Genomic DNA, 16,240 nt, shown 5'->3' on the forward strand with positions numbered 1-16,240 from the left:
TGCATACTATGGGACTATAGACTTATATGCTACACTGCCATGTGCTAACATAGTTCAAATGTCTGATCAGGCATCGGTCTGTCGTGTAATATGATATGTGAATGCTCATAATTCCGTCTGGTTCCCAAGCACAGTACGCCGTTTACTACTGGTTTATTACAGGCACGCATGATGCATGAGCAGAACCTCGGAGAGATTAAAGAGGCTAAAGGTGAAAAGGCTGGAAGACACCCGAACAAGCATTTGAGCGAGCAGCTGCCATATTTCCGAGTCCGACAAGCTCTGCTCTGCTGCACCTCCTGAATAATGAATGAGCGACGCGCACATTGCGGCTCTCTCTGCGGCTGTGAGGGAGGCGGGCGTTATGACGCGGCGGTGACGCGCATGCAGGAGTTTTAATCCTGTGCCGCAGCAGCACATCAGATCCGCCGGTAACGCGAGGAGGGGGATGCGCGGTCGGTCGGACGGCTAGAACGGCTAAAATAAGCCGCAGACAATTAAATCGGCGAACAATATTTACAGTGCGTAAAAAGGCGACCGAAACTCCTCCTCTCTCGCTCCAAACAGGCTGTAGGAAGCTACAGGACACAGTGCCTCTCTTATTGTTCTTGAGCTGGCCTGGGAATAGGAGAGCTGCGCTGTTTTGACGCAGTTAAATGGGTGATTACGGGTTCGGTTTGTTGCAGACAGCGAACATCAGCAGCGGCTCCACACGGTTCGGCGGAGGCGCATTCACACCCTATCCCAGCGCGTCCCCGGTGCGCCCCAGCAGCTCGCCCCTGGTGTCCCCTCTCTTCCCGTCACATCAGCGCAACATGCAGGATGAGCCTGCGGGTCTGACAGCTTCTCAGTCCGACAGCGAGCAGACCAGCGCCGCCGACAGCGACCCGAGCCGCTTCTCCGCTGTAGGTCACGCACAGACAGCCGGTGACCTTCAGCGCGACCGGAACACACATCAGCAGACTGATCCGCCGCCGCAGCAGCCGTACTCCTCCTCCTCCTCCTCTTCCTCCTCCTCCACGGGCCTGGACACTAATGCGCCATCGTCCAAGGTGAAGCCCCAGATGGAGTCCCCCAGCGCGCACCACATCAACAACGGCACTGGCGGCAATAACATGCTCGCGGCGGCCGCGTTCCCGGAGATGCAGAGCCCCGGCGGCGGTGGCGGCTCGGTTTCCCCCTCCCTGCCCGCTTTCGGGACGCCGTGGTCTGTGCAGACGAGCTCCCCGCCTCCACCCGTCTCCAATGCCGCTAACGCAATAAACCAGATCCCCACCACCGAGCCTGACAACTTCTACCCCGGCATCCCCTCCTCTATCAACCCGGGCTTCTTCCAGAGCTTTTCGGCGAACCCGTGCCCGGTGCAGGGCTTCAGCAACCCATTCTCCCCGCAGATCAACGCGCCGCCGCAGAGCCGCCGGTCCCCGCTCAGCCCGCAGATGCCCCCGCAGCAGGGCGCCTTTCTGCACCAGAGGAACAACTACAACCACCACCAGGTGAGAGCACCCATTTAATCAAACAAACAAAACATTGAGAAATTAACTACATGCTTATTAAGGCCTTTGTAGAATACTAAAGATGAAGGCGGCTGTCATTGTGACGCAATCGCGGCCTTGAAACGGCTTCTGTTGCGTCATAATGCAGCGCTCAATGAAGCCATTGTGACGTCTGTGAGTTGCATACAAATGTGGCCTGTCAGTGCGTCACCACAAACCAGCATTACTGCGTACTACGCAGGATGCACTGCTTAACATAATTAAAAAAATTAGTATTAGTATGTTTCAAATAAGTGACCACGGACCACAAAAAGCAGTCATAAGGATCTTTTTTTTAACAAAAGATTTATAAATGTATGAATGAGATTTATACAACATCTGAAAGCTGAATAAATTAGCTTTCCATTGATGCATGGTTTGATGGTACAATATTTGACAGAGATAAAACTATTAGAAAATCTGGAATCTGAGTGTGCAAAAAGAAAATCTAAATATTGAGAAAATCGCCTTTAAAGTTGTCCAAATGAAGTCCTTAGCAATGCATATTCCTAATCAAAAATAAAGTTTTTATATATTTACAGTAGGAAATTTACAAAATTTCTTCTTTTAAGGGTTTTGTGCTCCAGTGTGACATTAAAATAAACAGTTCTAATGATATCTTACTTTACTGTATTTTTTATTAAATGCAGCTTTGGTGAGCATAAGAGCCGTTCTTCAAAAAAAAAAAAAAAAACATTTATTGTGACAACAGTAGCTTTACATGATGTAATGTGATTGGCAGTTATAATCACATAATTTCTGTGCTTTTTAATGCAATTTGATGTTGTGTCATAACTTGTGGTAGTACAATCAAATAGTGAGTCAAGAAAGAGACGTCACAGTGGAAATGCAAGGTCAGATCAAGTTCAGTGCATTGTGGGATACAGTATTCTGAACAGCTTGCTCTGGTTTTGTACAGTTTTGTGCAAATGTAGCTGGTTTGCACATTGTATAATGCAGAAAATAGTAGTATGTTTTTCCATTTCTTTCTGAAAGCGGACAGGGGCACATCAAGCACGAGCTGTGGTGATATCTTTCAAGGGATTCACGTGACATTCCAGGGATGTCTTGACCTCTAGGGCATTTAGTGAAATTTCCTATTGAGAGCTTAGAGGCCAGAGATGTCAACACCTGGCTAAATTGCAGCAGTTATAGAAAAAGCTGTTATTACTGTAATCTGCAGTTTACGCAATCATTCCACTTACATGGTGGCCATTTTGGTGAATGTTAGTATTCCTTTGCATTTCAGCATTATTTTAATAATATAAAGTACAGATGGGAATCAGTCTAGCATCTGTTTCCCACAGAAAACTCTCATACAGTGATATGTTATTGACGCATTGTGAATGATATTCCATCGCCGTAGATGTGGTATCTTGGTTTCTGCTGCCAGTAAAGTATGGTAGGCTTCAGTGTCTGTGTGTGTCTGGTCTTGTGGGGGTGGGGTAGAGGCGGACGGGGGGCGGTCACATGATTTTAGGAGTGGCCCTATATGTCAGAGTGATATTCGCACATGTGAAGTCATGCTGGTGTAACAGCTGTTAAGAGTGAATGTCTGTTAGCATGATATTAGGGCTAAGCTAGAGACGCCCTTTATTCAGGAGTCCAGAATCATGTGCATGTAGGTGTGAGAGGCGTGACCAAGATCTTATATCACACAATGAGTCCTTTTAATGTCACCCGAAAATGAAGCCTATGTTATCATTGTGGCAAGATTATATATATATATATATATATATATATATATATATATATATATATATATATATATATATATATATATATATATATATATACTGATTATATATATATATATATATATATATATATATATATATATATATATATAATTTTTTTTTTTAATAAAATAATTTAATCAAGGATGCATTAAAGGATGCAGCAAAAACATACTGGAAAAGCATCCACAAAAAAAAAAAAAAATTAAGCAGCACATCTTTTTTTAACATTGATAATAATCAGAAATGTTTCTTGTTATTTTAACATTTTCATTTTTAAAAAATAAATTGTAATAATATTTGACATTATTACTGTTTTTGCTCAACATTTGATCAAGTAAATTCAGCCTTGGTGAGCAGAAGAGAAACATACAAATTCCACTAAAGTTTCAACAGTGCATCACAAGACAATTACTTATGTTTGTATTAAATGCCACTGTGGTACTATTTATGTAAATACTTAAAAATAATTAATTATACATAATTTCATTTAATTATTTGCACTTTTTCACTGGAGCTTGATGAAACGAACCAAAAGATAAGATTATTCATATCAAGTAAATGATACGTTTGGAATCAGTGCAGAAACACCTTCAAACTATGTAATACTGAGTTAAAAATCCAACACACAAATCAGTAAAACCTAATATCATAAATGAATAGATCTGATTCTTATGACGTGATCTGAAGTCGCTGTAAAAACAAGCAGTGAACACACATCTACAGTTGCATCTGAAAGCTGAGAAATGCTGGCTGGATTCAAATGTAGGAAGGCAACAAGATACATCTGAAACCAATACCTGTACTACATCCTATCTACCGCAATGACTTTTTAAGGCAGAGTTGATATATCCTTCAATGCCATTGAGTTCAATAATAAAATAGAGCCAGAAAGTTGTAGTTGGTGGTAACTGTAGTAGTTAAATTTACGGTTGATTATCACCAAACCACCTTCTGCGCTTTGTTTCTTCTGTCTTTCTTATGTTTAACTAACCTAAAACAGCATAAGCAGTTTAGCAATGAGTCTACTGGTTGATGCATGTCTGCCATTACACCATATAGACTTTACATCAGACCACCAGCAGGTTTACTGTGTGATTTACTTCTTGCTGCTTAGTACACAGTCTTTCCAGTGTCTAGACGCCATCAATGGCAATTATCTCTCACTATCCCTTACATACACACACACACACTGGCCATTACCCAATTACACACAAAGACATTACGGAGATGGGTGGGACACTTATTTGGGGAGAGTTGTGCACACAATGCGGTGACGACACACGTTGATAATGAAAATGTGTTTGTCTGTTTGTCACTGTCTGGTGTGCATTTGTGAGTGTTTTTGGCCTATGTTCTGGAATAAAGAGAGCGTGTGTTGATGCCACTGTGTGCACGAGATGTGCAGTGTTAGATGCAAAGCTTTAAATCTTCTTACTTGCACAGCAAGGCAAAGCCTGGTCATGTAAGAAACACACACACACACACACACACACACACTTGCATATGGACGATTACACCAGTTACTCTCATTCAGATTCCCACACACAGGTTATATTTGTAGCTTTTAGTTTCTGTTAGCATTGAGGTCATCTGTATTCTGGTGAACTCCTAATAGTTTATGAAATTAACGTTAAATAGATATATGCACTAAAATTATGCAGTCTGTCATTCTGGAGAACAGAACAAAAGTACTGATGACATTATCTTATACCCGCAGGTTCACTGCTTTATACAGAAGTGCAAAGTGAATGGAATGATTTCAAGCACATAAATGCATGTTATTTACAATTGACCTCAGCAGCGGCAGTCGTCATAGTTGGAGAGCACACATAAGAAAGCAAACTCTTTAGAAATTGAACTCTTTGAGCACACTTAAAGGGTTAGTTCACCCAATAATGAAAATTATGTGATTAATAACTCACCCTCATGTAGTTTTTAAACCAGTAAAACCTCCGTTCATCTTCAGAACACAGTTTAAGATATTTTAGATTTAGTCCGAGAGCTCTCAGTCCCTCCATTGAAGCTGTGTGTACGGTATACTGTCCATGTCCAGAAAGGTAAGAAAAACATCATCAAAGTAGTCCATGTGACATCAGAGGATCAGCTAAATATAAAAAATAGCAAAAACTACGACTTTATTCAGCATTGTCTCTTCCGTGTCTGTTGTGAGAGAGTTCAAAACAAAGCAGTTTGTGATATCCGGTTTGCAAATGAATCATTCGATGTAACCGGATCTTTTTTAACCAGTTCACCAAATCGAACTGAATCGTTTGAAATGGTTCACGTCTCCAATACGCATTAATCCACAAATGACTTAAGATGTTAACTTTTTAATGTGGGCTGACACTCCATCTGAGTTCAAACAAACCAATATCCCGGAGTAATGCATGCACTCAAACAGTACACTGACTGAACTGCTGTGAAGAGAGAACTGAAGGTGAACACCGAGCCGAGCCAGATAACGAACAAAACATTCACTCGTTCGTTCACGAGTCAAGAACCGTTTCTGTCAGACGCGTCCGATTCGTGGACCGAGGAGCTGATGATACTACGCATGTGTGATTCAGCGTGAAGCAGACCGTCACACAGAGCGTCTGAACTGAACTGATTCTTTTGGTGATTGATTCTGAACTGATTCTGTGTTAATGTTATGAGCGCGGGTAAACCGAAGGCTTGAATCAAGGGCAATCATCGCAAATGACGCCATTACGTCGAGCGCAAAAGAACCGTGAACCGTTTTTTTCAATCGAATGATTAAATCGAATGATTTGTTCGCGAACCGGACACCGCTGAGAGCTCTCGGACTAAATCTAAAATATATTAAACTGTGTTCTGAAGATAACGGAGGTTTTACTGGATTAGAACGACATGAGGGTGAATCATTAATGACATAATTTTCCTTTTTGGGTGAACTAACCCTTTTTAAGTATCCATTAATATTATATTATCTGCATATACAGTTTTTATACTTGTAAGATTTGAAATACACTACAATTGTGCATTCATTACAACAAAAACAAGGTATGCATAATGTCCAATAAAATGCTCTTTCTCCAATACTACTAATACCACATGTGTACAGGCTTATCAGCCGGGAACATCTAGTTTATTCATTCATGTCAGATTTTATTGAACCGTTGAGTATAGTGTTTGCATTCAAGTGCTTGTGTTTTGTATCTAACTGTACTTTCTGTCTGTCTGTAGCCCATGATGAAGCAGTCGCCGTGGGGCAGCCATCAGGGCAGCGGCTGGACCTCTGGAGGGGTGTCCTGGGGCAGAGACCACCGGCGCGGGGGCGGCATGGGTGTGCCCGGCTCGCTCAACCAGATCTCTCCCATGAAGAAACCCTTCTCCAGTAACGTCATCGCCCCGCCCAAGTTTCCCCGTTCCGCCGGCTCTCTGGGACCTAAATCCTGGATTGAAGAAAACATGTTCCGTACCGACAACAACAGCAACACTCTGCTGCCGCTGCAGGTATGTATGTGTGCTGGGATGAGCATTGAGCAACTCGAGCAGGGATGGGCGGCCCATGATTGAATTTAATTGCTGGGCAGAATGCATCTGCATCAGATGTCTTGTGTTTGTACGCCCGGTACGCCTTGTGTGTGGTGGTTCAGCTCTCTGTTGATCAATAGTACATTCAGGACCTTTTACAGGATCTGAAGACAGTGATGACTCACAGTGAGGTCATCAAGGGTTTTGGTGGTTTCATCCTGAAGGAACCTGTCCTCTCCCTTCATTATCGTTTGTCTCGGGCGGATTCTCACAGACTGAACTCAGTTCTGGACAAAAATAAGCCCATCCAGAGCACTGCTATCATTGCTGTTTGTTTAGTCTGGGCTTGGAGAAATTAGCCTGTCTAGTGTCAGTGTGCTTTTTGGCAAAATCAATTCAATCTGTTTCATTTCCTGTTAGCTGTTAGATGTGCCACCTGGGACCATGAAATGCACATTAATCTCACAGAATCTCATACTCGTATGACCATCAACCTCAGTTTATTGATTTTCTCCTGGCACTGGGACTGGGAAGTAAATATTTTCTCTGAAATGGGTTTACAAAGATATAAAAATGTAAATATACAGTACTGTTCAAAAGTTTAGGGTTAGGTGCAGTTTTATTTAATTTAATTTTTTAAATAAAAGAATACTTCTTTTAAAGTATTTTAGTATATAGTACTAAAGTATATAGTACTTTTAAATAAAAGAATACTACAGGGTGCATTAAATTGATCAAAAGTGACAAGACATTTATGGTGCAACATATTTATATCTCAGATAAATGCTGTTCTTTTGAACTTTCATTCGATCAACTTCAATTGATATATTAGCAATATTTGATGCAAGTTGATAGAATTAGAATCAGAAATGTTTCTTGAGCAGCAAATCATATTTTCAGAATGATTTCTGAAGATCATGTGACTCTGAAGACTGGAGGAATGATGCTGAAAAATCAGATTTCTGTGAACAGATTTGAGTGATGGTGGCAAATTCTTCTGAATTGATTATTTAACACAACAGTTAGACCTGTTTGAACAGTCAATAGCCGCATTTCCACGGTCGGGTCAGTGCGAGCCAGGGCTTAAAACAGGCCGGCTGGGGCTAATAGCCTTAGTTCAGAATAGTGCAGGGTTTCCACAGTCAGGGCACTGAAGCTCCGCTGCGCCTCACTAAAACACGCCCTTTACACACCTCTCAGAACAACGTCATGAAACCCCATCATTTCACCAACAAAGAGAAGTTATCAGAAAACTAAGAAATAAGTCACTGGAACGTGCGATCACACATGATAAAAGCGGCAGATTGTTATCATGCTTTGGTAAATATTCAAATTCAAAAGCATCAATGTTTTACTATAGAATAAGTGATACATTGATCATAATTCATTAATTTATCAGGACTCAAAATTAGTCACAGAAATAAATGTATTTCTATTTAGTTATTATTAACGTTTTTGAAAATAGCCTGCTTATTCAGTCCAGTCTGTTTCTGTTTATTTGTAGCCACCGTAGCCTATACGTCACATTTAGAATGAATGATAATATCACTATTTTTATAAAAGCTCCCGAACAAAAGCATTATTATATTTTTATGAAAGGCTACGCGGAGCTAAACTCTCGAGACGAGACTTATGACAGATAATATAGGTTACTTAATTACACGATTGTGATAGAGAAAAAGAAGCTGATGTCCGATTTATCCAAGCGGTCATATTTACCATGTTTACTATGGTAACGTTAATGTTTAGCGTGCATAGTCTTTTGCATCGCTTTTAAATATTTCTGCCTTGATTAGTGATTATAATCCACATCGGATCAAGTTATTTCAAACACTTGCTGCTAACTAAGAGTGAGTTTTGAGCTCAACTTATTATTATCTCTCTGTAATGATCTGCAGCGCTGAGCTCTCTAGACGCGGAGAAACTCCGCATTTGTTCGTAACTCCTCCTCCAGCCCCAGCTGGCCCACTTTGGCGCAAGGTTTTTGTCAGGCCAAAAAACCCTGGCCGTTGGCCCCGAGGAAGCCCCGGCGAGGTACGATCAAGCCCCGGAAGTGACAGTGGAAACGCGACTGGCCCTGGCACGCACTAGCACGCCCGGTTTAAGCTCGACAGTGGAAACGCGGCTACTGTGTCCCAAATGCACTTTAGTATCAACACGATACCATATGCTGGTATTTTAGCCATCCTTACACTCAACTGTCGGCTAATCTTATTCAGGTCCTTGTGCTAATAGCTGTAGATCCTCATATGTGCTGTTGTATGAACATATTTAAAGTGCCTCTCTGTCGTCAAGAGCTGTGGTTGGTAATATTGGTATGGTCTAATGACTCAGGATTCATTGTTCATTTGTACTTCATTTCGGACCAGATGAGTGTTTGGCACGTCACAGCTAATTCCTTTAATGCCAAGCCTAACAGAACTGAAATTAGGAACCTGCTATGCATGCTCTCTGGCCTTTATCACTTTCTTTTTTCCCCCTCTCTTAAGGAAACAGGTCTGACTCTACTAGTATCTACGGTATTGTTCATTTCCATAAACAGGGTGCTGTTTGGAATTCCTCACATTCCACGGCCTCTCCTCTTTCCTCCTGTCCTCTCCTTCCTTCTCCGTGATTGCTCTTCGTTCCTGAGATCAAATGTGTCATGTTCTGAAAAGACAGATAGAAATTGGAGGAAGGAGGAAAGGATAGAGATACAGTGTTGTTAGAGTTCATTCATTCGATTTCACAAGAAATGTTTCGTAGGTTGAAATTTTAATGTGGGTGACAGAGTTGTAATCGAGATGAGTTTGAATCAATACTGAGACCAGGGTTGAACATGCTCCCTAGTCCATGGAAATATGGGGACTGAGTCCAAAACCATTTTTCCGTATATAATTTAGGAACATGTGGTTAGACCAGATTCAAATAAGCTGCTTTCAACTTTCAAGACATGACAAATTATTTTAAATGGAGACAGGAGAATAGGAAAAACAGGTTATAAAAAGGTGATTCTAAACGTTTTTCATAAACATTTCGAGTTTGATTTTGAATGGTAGCTTGAAACCCAAACTCTCAGATCATGAGTCTTCAGGCCTTGTGTTCTCCGCTGGAGAACTGAAGCACTTTTCTAGACACTATTTCTGGCAATGTTGCTAAAGCTATATTTAGCTTCTTCAGCCCTGCGCTGTCTGCAAGCTCCACTGTGAGGGCCTGTGAATAGGAATGGATGTTGAAAGCGGCACAGCAATGAAATAAGCTCTTGCTTTTTAAAAGCTTTTCTACCTGTGGGAGACAGATGGCCGTGTAAGTGCCAATTGAAAACAGCTGCATGTGACGCAGTCAACACTGTGTGCTTTCCAAACCGCATCCATCATAAATATACACTAATGTGTCAGTCAGTGTATCTGCAGCAGAAATTATAAAGCCTTTAAATGTAGCCCTGCGCATTATATAGAAGTAAGAATTTGCTCCCATGACTTGATTATTTCATAATCATATTATAATAACTTGTTCTCTTGTTTTAATAAAATCGTGGCCACATATTCATTAGTTTTATTTAGGTTGTGGTGCTGTTAAATGGACCATTGCACGTTAGCATTTTGTCTTACAAATAGATTAACAATTGTTTGGTTCCTCAAAGAACCAATCAGTCAACAGTTCTTAAGAGAATGTTTTTTTTTTTTTTCATATGGCGCTTTTCCACTGCATGGTACGCATGGTACGGTTCAGTATGGTTCACTTTTGTTGGGTTTCCACTGGGTACAGAACCTGGTACTTTTTTTTGTACCACTTCAGCTGAGGTTCCAAGTGAACCATACCATCATCAAAACATGACGTGTAGACTTTGCTGATCACTGATTGGACGGAGAGCATCTTCACTACCTGCATTACTGAACTGGCGACACAAACACAAAAGAACCGCTAGATTGAAATCAGCACAGCCAGCGAAGGATCGAACGCAACTTTAGAATGAGTGCAACTTTTTTAACAACCTGAAAATGGTTGTTTCGTTATCAGTTGAGGAAGTACAGACGTTCCTCTCGTTGATAGCCGATCCAGCAAGATCGGCTTGATTGGGTGACGCGGAATTAAAACTTTTTCACGAGTCGTGGCAGTAGAGGCGACGCAACAATAATGACGTGAATAATCCCGCCCACTCCAACGCAGTACTAAACTGCAGTGGAAATGCAAACTGAGCCGAGCCAAGTCGTACCACGTAGTGGAAAAGCGTCATATGTGAAAGAACACTAGATCCTTTTGTGCGATGGAAATATTCCGTGAATGTTCTTAATGGAACCACTGATGGCAATAAAGAACTTTTCATTTTAAGTGTGTATAAAAGGTTTTTGTTGCATTTTTTTTATCAAATTTTTTATAATTTTGATGTTCATACTACACATTGTTGGTGTAGTATGACAGAAAATATTTTAGTTTGCTTAGGAGGCACTCTTATATGATGTCCATGCCCAAAGTTATGTCTTTTTCCCAGCTGAAGTGCACTAGTGTTGGCTGATTCTCAATTGTCACGTAGTCCTATCGTCAGCCTCTGAGATCGCTATATACGATATTATTGTGCTAATTAATTTAACTATTTATTTACTCAGTTAACTTCATATTGTAGGATATTTTAGAGTAAAAATAGTCAACAGTCAACTAGAACAGTCAACTAATGAGGTACAGGACTTGATTTCATCGCTGAAGATTTGATTGGATGACAATTTGTGGGGCTTTTAATAATTTATTACTAGTTGGTTACATTCTTGGTCTTGGTTACATTACATTGTGAGGAAACATAGGTTGCTACATGTTTTTTAAGGAGAATTAAAACATTAAGACTAATGTACACTGCAAGATCTAACATTTGCATTTGTTTAGGTAATTGTCAGATAGTTATATTGGTTACTAAAAATGCCAAATTTTAAAAACACAAGAAGTACCATTTAACATACTTTTTAAAGGTAGTTTTTATGGAATGGATTGTATTATTTGTATTTGGTATTTAGTGCATTTAATTTTATTATCTTTCAATGTTATACTGAACAACAAACTTTTGTTAAAATGACTTTACATGTGCGTTAGTATGTTAGTTGACACATCAAAATAAGTTTATAGCAATTGTTAAGTTTTAGATTATAAAATATTTAAAATGTATATAAACATATGCATAAAATGTTTAATTTGATATCATATTACAAGTCCACTTTTTAAAAAGTGTACCTAAGACATTTTTTCATGCAAGAGTGCTCTCTTTGTAATTGCACTACAAGTGAACATTTAATACAAAGTCCATTTCTTTTCCAGACGTGTTTTCATAATGAGGGTCTCCTGTGTTTATCCTGAAGCTCATGCTCAAGGTCATGGTCTTGTGTCAGTGGTGTGTTTGTGTGAGTGTGTGTTTCCGGTGCTGTGCACACACACACACACACACAGGTCTGTCAGGGCCGGCGGGTGGCGGAGAACTCTGTCTGTGTTCACATTCCTGCTTGGTCTCACTGCGGTAATGACACAGATATCTGTGGCATGTTGTTAGGCAGGTGTTGTGACTGGGAGATGGGACGCTGTTTTAAACGTCTACAGAAGGGAAGAGGGATATTCCGGTATTGCAACTGAATAACAAAAACAAGCGACACTCACAAATCTCCCACACAAGCGTTGGTTTCGTTCTGCCTAAAAACAGCCATGCGGTGAGACTAGTTTGACTGAGTCCAAATTACACTAAACCTAACAAAGCAGCATGGTTAATTCCATTCGTTACAGCTCCACAAACAACATTCCAGTGGCATTCAGTATTCAGGGATCCAGCGGTGACAAGTACGCAGAAAAAAATGCCATTCCATGCGTTCAACTGTGCCCGTTTGCTCCTGACTGCATTAGCGTGCTGCATGCAATCCCATAGTTCCCAAACACACTACATCTGTATTGCACATACTGTATTGACACATTCCTCAACTCTCTTTTCCTCAGGATCGGTCCAGGATGTACGACAGCTTGAACATGCACTCGCTGGAGAGCTCCCTGATTGACATCATGAGGGCGGAACAAGACCCCCTGAAGGGTAAGATCCATTCCCTGCTCACTCTGAGTGTCTTATAAGGCTTTTCAAGACAGTTTTCACTATTTATGGCTCGTATGAGGTCTGTCTTCATCACTGTCAAAGAAGATCTGGCATTTCTACTGATTTAGCTTATTTTCATTAATGGATTAGTTGAAATAAAAGGAGAATATGCTGTAGAAGAATATGTTGTTGTGTTGGTTTCAGAGATAATGGTTTCTTAATATAAAAAATCTGGTTATGAAACGGATCATTTGTGCCCTAAAATCTGATCGGATGACATTCAGAGAGGTTGTAAAACAGCCAGTATACACACACTTATACATAAAACACAACAAACATGTTGAGGCTTTCATATTCTTGTCTTGTAACAGTTTTTATTCATAAGTTAGTCTATTTCGTCCCCTACTTATTAACAGATTATGATGACAACATATTCCACACATTATTGCTACAATTATCTTTAAATAATCAGGATTGAGCTCTTGTGAAAAAGCAGCATACATTTTATGTAATGTTTTCAAACACACAATTGCATTTTAATCGTAATGTACTAAATGTATATTAAATGCAATACGCTGAATGTTTTGACTCCCTGAAGTATGACGTAAGCACATCTTTATATGTCATTTCATAATTACAATATAAGTACTTTTCATAAAATGTACTACAAGTGCACATTCAATACAATTGAGTGCACTTCTTCTTCACAAGGGATGCTAGGCCTCTGAAACGCCTCTCAGTTTTCACCCCGTTCCTTCATCCACCTCCATATGTTTTGGTATCATACGCTCACTTTTCATAATCAAGTGAAGTCTCGATGGATATAATCGAGTCCTCTCTAAACATTTTACACACTGAATATCATACTGTAAAATAGGTTGCCATCAGCGTTTTATGTTGGAGGTTTCAGGCACTCCATGCTTCGTATCTAAACATGGTAGAAGCACTGTAAAGCACTCTCTCTCGTGTCCTTTGGCTTTATTTTGTGTTGCGTGGCGAGTGTCACATGAGGGTGGATGTGCGTGTGGTGCTGTGATCAGGGTGTGGTACTGCTCTCGCTCAGCCTGCTGGAGCAGATGGACCAGACACACGGGGAGAGGGAAGGGCATGGGGATGGCTATATTTAGCACAGGACACACTCTGCCACCCTGTGTGTGACAGATAAAAGACGAGAGTAAATGTGGGTCTCTACGGTTTACACAGGCCCTCGTTTAAAGTCAACATGATCATCTGATTTCGTGCATGACAAATAATGCAGCCGTTCTAAAATATTGCTAGCGTTATTGTAAAAGCTGGTTGCTGTCATTGTGCACATAACAATATATAATAGAAATGATTCCAGATGCTATGGAATATGCTGTTTCTGTCACAAATCAAGTCATATAACTTTCAAATAGCATTTCATGTTGACCGTAATCTGTAAATTGGGCGTTAATTGAACAAAACCACCAGATTGTGATCTACACGTTTTATTAGGTAAGCTACCTGTGCTTTAGCTTTTCAAACATGGCATCATGCGCTTAATTGAACAGATCATGGGAGATGTGCCGAGCGAACCACAGTTCTAAGAAACCTGTTTAATGAACGTTGATTCAGTTAATGGGTCGAATGCATCAGGGAATGTGCTGATTCTCGCTAAAGCGTTCAACACAACACAGTGCTGTTGAAATATTCAAGACTTGGCAGAGATATCAGACCGCTACTCAGTATCGGTTTGTCTTGTAATCACAAAACAGTGAAAAGAAACAATAGTTTGATTCACTGTGGATAGATGATGAGAGTTCTGCGAAACATTGTAATGTCTCTAGGAGCATCTGTGTTCAATAACTGGACAACAGATGGTGTGTGTGTGTGTGTGTGTGTGTTAAGAGGACTTACACATCTGATTCTCTGTGTACCTGGATGTTTTCTAAAAAATCTGTCAAACTAGATTATGGATAAATCTCAGGACAGCATGTCCAGGTTTCCACATTTGACCCCAAAATAAAAAAAATAATAATAAAAAATAAATAAATAAATAAAAATACTAACTTCTCGACATTTTCACTGGCCTCACTACTAAATAATTATATGTTTTAATTTTAGATGTTTATATATTTAACATTAGGTTTTTTTTTCAATTTACAAAAATACGTTTTTACATTTTACAAATACAATTTTCAACTAGACAGTATACAAATTAGCATAAATTATGTAATTCCATAAATATATGAAAATGCTTTTGCTTGAAAACAATGGAACACAATGCAAAATAAATAAATAAATACAGACTGCTTTGGTTTTCAGCATATTATTAAGGCCAGTTATACTTCAAACAAAATCAAAGAATAAACAGAAAACGTCATCCATTTTCAAAAGAATGAAAGGAAAGAGTAAAGATATAAGGTAGCAAGTACCAAATACATGTTTCAAAGAAATGTTACACCAAACTGCTGCTGTTGTTCTTTCAATAAGCAAATTTAAAGGGTATACAGTAAATGAAATGCCAAACGAATATACAATAATAAACCTTTGTTTTTATCAAAAGTAAATCACGACACCACATAAAATATAAAATAAATGAGCACTAATAAAATAAAATCATTCTAAAGTTCTCAGACTACGAGCCAGTCACACATCTCATAAAGGACTGATTATGGACTGGTTCTTTTGTATTGCAGACCTGATAGTTGACTTGGCGTTTGTTAATAGTATACCATTGTTGCTTAGCCTTTACAAACTTCTTTTTGCCCCAAAACGAAAACTAACTTTGTTTGAAGTATATCGTTGCCTTTAAGTAGTCATGTGTCAACTGGTATGTGTCATGTGACAGAGCTTCAGATTTGATGCTCTTTGTTTGCAGATGTCACGTGACTAGGGTCAAACTTAAGCGTGACCTAGGAACACAACAAAGCTAGTTCATCATTTCTAGAAAAATTCCTCGTGAGAGACAAAGCCTTTGTTTCACAATCCTAATAGAATCACAATCTCTTATAAGGCCTGTGATAATAACTATATTAGCATTGACACCAATGCACGATATCAGTCTGTGTATCACTGCAGTTATATCGTCTGCTTTTTAAATGCTTTAAATCCGAGGGATTCTGATTAGCTGTCAGGGTTTGTATCATTCATTAGTTGGAGAAGTCATTGCGAAAGTGATTCCTGTGATAAATTATCCCTCTGTGTTGTTATCATTGTAGTTGTGAATTAAAATTGTAGTTTTGTAAATGGTGTGAACGTGGCCAGTTTGGATTCTAGCATTAAAATATAAGAAAAAATACTACTCTTCATAAGAAATGCATGAGAGAACCAACCCACTGATTCTGTGTTGTTAGCATGTTGCTTATCTAAAGATACAATGTTCAACACATAAAAACACAAGCAGAATTGCAGAGGTTGTTAGCCTGTCTGTTCCAGTGCAATCTGGGATCTAGATGCTTAAAATGTCATAC

At 39.7% G+C, this 16,240-nt stretch overlaps 1 protein-coding gene across 5 annotated transcripts in view; it reads left to right on the plus strand.

Annotated features, from left to right (window-relative positions):
• Positions 1-16,240, plus strand: part of cpeb2 (cytoplasmic polyadenylation element binding protein 2) — a 28,266-nt gene continuing 12,026 nt past the window's right edge. For 2 of the 5 annotated variants that reach the window (XM_026199181.1, XM_026199182.1), the window contains exons 1-3: positions 8-1,496; positions 6,479-6,748; positions 12,716-12,806. In XM_026199181.1, coding sequence (XP_026054966.1) covers positions 657-1,496; positions 6,479-6,748; positions 12,716-12,806 — 1,201 coding nt within the window. In that variant the 5' untranslated portion in view covers positions 8-656. Of the gene's footprint in view, positions 1,497-6,478; positions 6,749-12,715; positions 12,807-16,240 lie in introns of all 5 variants that reach the window. The other 3 variants (XM_026199180.1, XM_026199179.1, XM_026199183.1) reach the window with 3 other exon arrangements.

The sequence above is a fragment of the Carassius auratus genome, chromosome 23 (genome assembly GCF_003368295.1).
Source record: "Carassius auratus strain Wakin chromosome 23, ASM336829v1, whole genome shotgun sequence".
In the NCBI taxonomy this organism is placed as follows: domain Eukaryota; kingdom Metazoa; phylum Chordata; class Actinopteri; order Cypriniformes; family Cyprinidae; genus Carassius; species Carassius auratus.